Here is an 8,447-nt window from a genome sequence, read left to right on the forward strand (position 1 = left end):
TAACAGACTGATGGGAGCAGGAGAGGAAACAAGAACAAGAGAGAAGAATTGAGATGCCGAGGGCTGTTTCTTTAATATCAAATCAAATTGAATCCTGTGTTGCTTCAGTTTTGCTTTTTCCAAATGCAGCTTCCAGGCTATTAACGTAGAGCTGCTACAGGATTGGTTTGTTTCTAGTCCTTTAATTTCACCACATTTCCCAGATGTTAGGTCTTTGTCTCACTGCTGATCCCCAGCTGATCTACGATGTTGTCTTTATTCCGCCTGCAGTCCATTGAGGCTGCGTGTTGTGTTATTGGGTCAGGTGAATCTATCAAGGACAGAGAGTTGGGCAGTTTACACACCAGGGGGATAATTACAGGGTGATTGGTGTCCTCACGCTCCCTGCTCTCACTATCTTTGTCTCCTTCCTGCAAGCTTTGCCCTCACATAAACGCACACAGCATGTGTCAAATAACAAAAAAAAAAAGAGAAAAGGAAAAGAAGTAAAGCTAGCTAGTCCCAGGATTCAGGACCTATTACTTACCCTATCTCTTGGGCCTACTTTTGAGCATCTGTGTTTGTTTGAGAAAAATCCACTGTAGCTATTGTTTACAGATGTTTGTGTACTTATTTACACCACCTCATTGAGATGAACACAAGAGACCAGAGCCTTGAATTCTTAAGCAACTCACACCCAGCTATCATTAACCTAACCTCCTCAAAAAGATTGTTTGTTACGCTTTCAGTCACACACGCTTTGGAGCTCACTCAACCCTGATTTCTCACATCTTTAAGTCCTTTCTGGGACGAGAGCTGTCGCTCACGTTGGATTAATCACTTTGCTTAACTAATTACTATTTTGACCCTTAAAGGAGGAGCTTGACAGCTTTGGAACTGCGTCGATGCAAACACAGCATGGACGTCTGAGAGTAAGAAAGAGTAAGAAAGACGTAAGAGCACAGTACAGTGCTGAGTAGAAGTTTACATACACTATCAATTTTGATTTGTGTCCTGGGTTTGCACCCATTAATTTTATCCTTGAAACTATTTTGGTTGTTTGTTGTTATTTTTTATTGTGTGTGTGTGTACCTGAATTTTAAATGTTGGAGCTTTACATGTAAGGTGTTGCTGTACATGTATTTATGGCTTACTTTGCCCTGTAGATGACATGATTACTGTTAGAAAAAGGTTTTAATTTGTAATATTGTGTAGCAATACAATGGATGTTTTTGCAAATGCATTCAAAAATGTGTTTAAAAAAACACCCAAGCAGCATATTTTTATTTTAATTTACTACATTCGCTTTCTGACCTGTTTCCTTTTACAAATGTTGCCACTAGAAAGTGTTTTGTTTTTGTTAGACACTGTGATAAGTATGTTGCACACCCTTTCACATGTGGTATCTTGATGGAAATCTCTAGTTTGCTGTTCACACACATATACACACTTTACACCTCCAGATTTTGAAAGTTGTCAGCAGAGCAAAACAGTGTTAAGTTTCAGCACCCTGGACAGTTCCTCCTCCGAGACTCGCTGGATCTTCAAGCCAGAGACCCTGACATTGCCTCCTCACTTTGAATTTCTCTGGAGGACACCAAGACTGAGTCCAGAGCTGAGACTTACCACTTTCACATTATGACCGCGAGCATGTGTGATGGACATGTGTGCCCCAACGTTTCTATGGAGTTGCCCAGCCCCTTCCCCCACATTCCCATATCATCCACCCAGAGCCATTCTATCTGTATGGAAATTTGGGTTCCACAGCTGGAATCCAGAAAAGCACTGTCATCTACTAATAGTTATTATCGCTTTGGCCTGCTCTGTTCAAGAAAAAAAAAGGAAAAGCCCTTACAATACAAGCGCATCACATCTTTATGGTAATGCCCTACAATATAGCCCCAAGCTATGGTGCACAGACCTTTGTTATCATTACGATAATTCCCATTCTCACTTGACTCCTCATTACACTTTTGAAAACCGCTTGGGGTTGGGATGTAGACAAATTTCTGCATTGGCTTTTTATTGCAACACCGTAAACACTACATGTAACCCTCACCCCCTTATATAAAAAGATTAATAACAATAAAAAAAAAAAGTTTAAGAGCTGCTTTTAGGAATGAATAATTTCTTAAAAACAGATTATATGTCTACTTGATCATATTTATACAAAAAACTGTTTAAGATAGTAATTACCACATTTTATTACATTAAACCATCAGACCTCAGTGCCTTGCTCACATTTAATGCAGCAGCTCAACACAAAGTGGTGCAGAATTTCTAAACGAAAGAAGACTAATACATCGCTTTCACACTTTCTTTAAAACTAACAACCTAAATTTTGTGGTGAATTGTTTAATTGCCCCCTTTTACTCCAATATAATTTCACCTCAGTAATAAATACAGCTATTCTGTGAAGGCCTCAGCGGTGTGTTGGTTGAACAAACAGCAACATGGAGACAAATGAAATAGACTGGTTGTTAAAAATAGATTTGAAAAAGTTTTAAGACATTAACAAAACTTTTAAAATTTTACAGACCTCTGTAGAAAAGGGAAAGTGTGCCTTACAACTGCAAAACAAGACGCGGCTATCCAGCCAAATTAGCACGGAGGGGGTAGCATTATGCTGTGGGATTAAGTAGTAGGGACAGTAGTAAGACAGTAGTAATAAATACAGGTAAATACTGTAAGGAAATCAGTGTTAAGGCTGCAGGGAATCAGAGAATTTCTGAATAGTAACATTACAGCACGGCAGCACCAATCATAAACCCAGAGCTACTAAGTAAACAAAGGTCAGAGCTTATTCCAAAAATTAAGGAGCATAAACGTTGATGTCTACATGTGGTAAACCAGTAGAAACACATTTTAAAGGGCCTTTTAAGGTAGTTCCAGGTTTATGGATTATTTTTGCAAGGTTTTGTATTGGTTTCTTTGTTTAGCAAAGAGGTGATCATCTCTCCTGGGTATCACACTTCATTCTCTGACTTATTTAAACTCTTTGTCAGTGAAAGTCTTTCAAACATACCAGAAGATATTGAATTAAGGATAATCTAAGTGGCTAAAAACCTTGTAAGTGTTGCAAAATTATTTCTTTTCAGTAATGGATGAGATGATGCAAAGGAGGTCATCTTTGTCAAACCAAAAGGCTGTTGATTACCTCCAGATTACTGCCTTGAAGAGCTTTGGTTCAGCTCTACATTACAAGGAAAGCTCAGAGAGACACAGCAGCATGTGTCCTTGCTCCTCTCCATGAATACCCACACAAGGCCCCTGGATAACACACACACACTCACACACAGATAGCAATAATTGCAGAGTGATTGGCACAGCTTGTCCTGTGCAGCCTGTGTCCCACTCTTGAAGGCTCTCCTTGGAGCAGCGTCATTGTCACGCAGCCTTTTAGCACCTTTGTTCCTTCTTTCCCCCAGGACCTCACAGCTCACCATTGGCAGATGAGTCCCTCCCTGTGACAAAAGGGTTCCTGTGCACAGTCTCATTTGATGCAGTGATGAACCCCACCCCATCCCTCTCCCACTTTGATTCTCTTTCCCATTCTCAAACACACACACACACATACTATGCCACTACACTACTCCGCCTTGGAGGATAAAATGTTCTGTTTAGCAGGGCAGGATGTGGGGGTCAAGACCCAGTGGTGGGCTTTTAGGAGACAAATAAACATCCAAGCAGGAAAGAGCTTATGTCTTGTTTACGCATTAGCGACCATTTAGCAAGTCTTACTGTATTCTCAACACCTCTCCTGTGGCCTCTCAAACAGCTGATCTTTCTCTTCCGATTCTGCTCTAACAATGTGGAGTCACCTGTGCAATCCATCCCTACTTTCGCTCAGCCAAAAGTGAAACATCTTGCATCTTGACTACACAAGAGAGTAAATAGTAAAAAAATATTGAGAATAATTAGCCTGCGGCACATTTTTTCTTTAAAAAAAAAATCTGTCTTACTATCAATGTCACGCCCAATCAGGAAAACACTCACAAACTGCATCATTCTAACATCACCTAATGAGGTGATGACCAACCACTTGTTATAATTGCTTCAGTCTCCTTTTAATTTTCAAGCTTATTAATCATATGTAGAGTTATTTAAGAATGCATAAATTAATCTTGAATTAAAAGCCTATCAAAGACTCAAAACAATTAAAGAGCAAGGTAAGATTTCCCCAGGGCTGCCACTTTTATTTTAATAGAGTGTTCAGGTGATTATCATACTTTGATGCAGCGCTGTGATTAATGCAGAGACACTTTTAAATGAGCTGTTCTGCCTTACAGAGAGCTGGAATCAGCTTGAACCTAACGCTGACCTCAATAATTTTTTATTTTATCTGTGTTTTTTTTTGTTTTTTTATCTATCTTTATATTTATGTTTGGAGCAGTTTGATATTATAAGTGAATATTATTTCCTGAGGCAAGAGAATGTCAGATTTGTAGTCTTTAAAAATATGAGCAAAATTTGAAAATAAATACTGAAGTGGATGTTATTAAGACTTTTGAAATGTTTATGTAGATTTATTTGAATGCTTGAAAGAGGATTTAGGATCCTTGAACTTTATAAAGATTGGTTTACTGAAAACCCTCAGTTTTTATGATCCACTGATGACCGTCACTGATACTCAACAATAGGCTACAGCAATTAAAATTGTCTTTATTTCCACCATTTTTACAAGGCCTTGTATTTTAACTCAATGTTTTTATATCTGGCATTTTAAAATCCAATTATATCCAAAAGCAAATTAGATCAGTAGATAAAATATTTAGATCATATTTTTAAGAAAAAAATGATGTTGCTGATGACAATTCGAGTTAAAATAAGATGTAAAAAATATGTAAATAATTAAACAAGCTTCACGAAACCTATTCCACATAAATGTTCTGACCGTTTATTGTAATTATTAGGTGATTCACAACCTGCATATCTATCTATCTAGAATAAAAATATAATAATTGCATATATATATATATATATATATATATATATATATATATATATATATATATATGAATGTATGTATATGTGCTATAATAATTAGAATAATAATAATATGTATTATTATTATTATTATTATTATTATTATTATTATTATTATTATTATTATTATTATCATCAATGACACTCTTTATTGTTGTGTGCAGGTCTGCCCCGCTGAAGTCTCTGAGGCCAAGCAGAACGTGTCATCCTGTTACCTTCATCAATATTAAATCAGCGCCTGTCTCAGAGCGAGGGACATGTGAAAATGATTAACCCAAACCTTTTATTGACATTCAGAAACTTTAAATGCCGGTCGCTTATGGAGCATTGTGTCTGATTCCTTTATTTGAGCTGAAGGGGGAAGAAAAAAAAAAAACACTGAGCGCAGTTCACACAGAGGGACCCCCGGAGCAGCTGCTTAACATTGTTGTCCGGGCACGTGTGGGTTGTAAACGGTGAATACGTGGGAACCAAGCACGTGATAGAGGCCTGCACTGGGCATTTATCCACGCGCATGACAATGTGTCAGAGGGAGGTCTGTTATATCAATGAATCCCAACGCAGCCCCCGTTTATTTTGCATTAAAAAAATACATCCGGCATAAGTGCATAAAGATCATGTGGCTCATAATGCTTAGAATAAAGAGCTTACTTTGTTTACTTTTTTCTGAGTTCATCACAGACCTTCAGGCTCACACCAAATCATCTCCATTGGTCATAAATCCATATTTAATGCAGGCTTCCCGCCCTAAGTTTTGCTGTCATTGCTTTCGTTGTCCTATTGTGTGTGTGGGAGTGTGTTGTGTGTGGGTGTGTGTGTGTTTGGGGGGTGGGGGGTTGTACTACAGTCTGCGTGCCATGTGGACACCGCTTCTGCTGGTGGCGCAACATAAACCGTCCGCGTACAGAGACCGCGCAGCAGAGAGAGACGAGACGTCAGCGAGCAGGAGGGAGACGTCCTATCAGCGAACATATTTGGACCCTCCAGGATAAACTTATCATTATTTCTCCGGCATTCATTCGATCACATTTACTCGATTTCGGAGGACGTCCGTGCAGGAACCTTAAAGGTGAGGCAGAATTTTAAGCAGTGATGCAACTTGGGTTCTACATTTCTAAAGCTGCCACGGTCTTTTTCATCCTAGTGTTTGCAGGAATGCTCAATACTGATTGTAAATATTATTATTTTTTTTTTTTTATGTGGCAAATGATTACATTTGCGTTAAACTTGTGGATAATATATATATACACACTTTTGGCGTTAAAATTTTACCTAAATTAGTTCTTAGAATAATAAAGTCCAGATTAAAACTCCATGGGAAGGTTTTTTATCGCGTTTTAAGAAGGATCTGTCCAAATTAAATGTCCTGTTTCTAGCCTTCAGGTCTCCAAGGATGGACTCCATACCTGCGGGACGAGACTCCAGCTCCTCACCTAACTCCAAACAAGAACTTCCCTACCCGAGCACCAGCTTGAAACCCAATCAAGTTGGAGAAACGGTTCTGTACGGAATACCCATCGTGTCTTTGGTGATAGATGGCCAGGAGAGACTCTGCCTTGCTCAAATATCAAACACATTGTTAAAGAATTACAGCTATAACGAGATCCATAACCGGCGCGTGGCGCTGGGCATCACCTGCGTCCAGTGCACCCCTGTACAGCTGGAGATCCTGCGGAGAGCCGGAGCGATGCCAATCTCCTCCAGGCGCTGCGGGATGATCACCAAACGCGAAGCAGAAAGACTTTGTAAGTCATTTCTAGGAGCGCACTCACCCCCTAAACTTCCTGAAAATTTCGCCTTCGATGTCTCCCACGAGTGCGCCTGGGGGAGCCGTGGAAACTTCATTCCTGCCAGATACAACAGCTCCAGAGCAAAATGCATCAAGTGCTCCTACTGCAACATGTATTTCTCCCCAAATAAATTTATATTTCACTCCCATCGCACACCGGAGTCCAAGTACACGCAGCCGGATGCGGCTAATTTTAATTCCTGGAGGCGACATCTCAAACTGACGGATAAAAACAGTCCCATGGAGATCATGCATGCGTGGGAAGATGTGAAGGCCATGTTCAATGGGGGCAGTCGCAAGAGGACGCTTCCGGGGAATGGATCCGGGTCCAGCTCTCCTCTAAAATTGCAGGGACCCAACCGCTCCCAAGAGTCACCCGAAATCCCTGCAAAAATCCTGGGCTGTGAAGACACCCGGGGGGCTATCAGCAGCGCCCGCAGCTACCCGGTCATTCCGGTTCCCAGTAAAGGCTTTGGGATGCTGCAGAAAATACCACCGCCACTCTTCCCTCATCCATATGGCTTCCCAGCTTTCGGTCTGTGCCAGAAGAAAGAGGACGGGATGATGGGTGAGCAGGGCAAAGCCGGGCTGCCGGGCGTCCTGTGGCCTGGTACCAAGGACAGCGCCTATCCCTCCTTCCCCATGTTCTGGCCTGCTGCGGGCCCGCTGCCCTTGCCCCCATACGGGCAGACTCCACACAAACCACCCGCCGAACTGCTGTGTCCCACCAGACAGACAGAGGTGGACATTTCCGAAAGCAGCGACCGCAGCACCAACACGTCCAAAGACAGCGTGGTGGATACCGACCGCTGCTCCAGCACCCAGTCCATACGAAACGAAGACGACAAATCCGGGGACGAGGGAAGGCCCACCGGGGAGACAAGCCTCCCGACGCGGAAAATAAGCTACGTGTCCGCTTTCAGGCCGGTCATCAAAGACGCAGACTGCATCGCCAAACTTTACGGCAACAGAAGCGCCTACAACGGCTGTCGCACCGGTTATTTATCGCCTGATTTTTTAAGTGAGAGCTCGAGCTATCGGTCCGTGTCCCCGTGCGTGGACAGCGAGGGTGATCCGGACGTGGACGTGGAGACAAACAGAACGCCAGAGGAGCAGGACCATGGGCCTAGGAGTCCTATCGGTTTGGTGCGCAGCGTTTCACCGAAAGACTCCCCGAAAAGCGCAGAGAGCAGCCAGAATGAGGCGCAGAAACTGAGCCTGCAGGTGAGCCAGTCCTCAGACAGAGAGCTGCAGAGCAAACAACTATCACAACACCATATAGCTGCTCCGTTCACAGAGGTGAGTCGCTCTTAATCAAAAAAGTGCCAATAAGATGAGGAGTTTCTTGTATTTTTGCATGAAATAACTGTTTTCATGATAGGTAAATTTGTGTAAAAACAAAAACAAAATATTTATCTTAATTAAAAAGTAATCTATCACATTTTAATGTTTTTTTTTTTCATATTTCAGTTATAATATTTTCTCAAAACTTAGTTGTTTTTTTCCAGGTTTTCCCATCAGACAGAGCTGAGCTGCAACAAAGAAGCAGTCCGTATCACTTCAGACCAACAAATTATCTGACAGCGGTACTTTCAACTAACGGTATAAACAGTTTTTGTTCATCATTTCAGCGTTTATATATATATATATATATATATATATATATATATATATATATATATATATATATATA

At 41.2% G+C, this 8,447-nt stretch overlaps 1 protein-coding gene across 2 annotated transcripts in view; it reads left to right on the forward strand.

Moving 5' to 3' along the window:
* The first annotated feature begins 5,776 nt into the window (after nt 1–5,776).
* Nucleotides 5,777–8,447, forward strand: part of skor1 (SKI family transcriptional corepressor 1) — a 5,795-nt gene continuing 3,124 nt past the window's right edge. For both annotated transcript variants that reach the window (XM_015399433.1, XM_015399434.1), the window contains exons 1-3: nt 5,777–6,034; nt 6,342–8,053; nt 8,263–8,356. In XM_015399433.1, coding sequence (XP_015254919.1) covers nt 6,359–8,053; nt 8,263–8,356 — 1,789 coding nt within the window. In that variant the 5' untranslated portion in view covers nt 5,777–6,034; nt 6,342–6,358. The remainder of the gene's footprint in view (nt 6,035–6,341; nt 8,054–8,262; nt 8,357–8,447) is intronic.

Source organism: Cyprinodon variegatus, unplaced genomic scaffold (assembly GCF_000732505.1).
Source record: "Cyprinodon variegatus isolate N-32 unplaced genomic scaffold, C_variegatus-1.0 Scaffold1012, whole genome shotgun sequence".
NCBI lineage: Eukaryota > Metazoa > Chordata > Actinopteri > Cyprinodontiformes > Cyprinodontidae > Cyprinodon > Cyprinodon variegatus.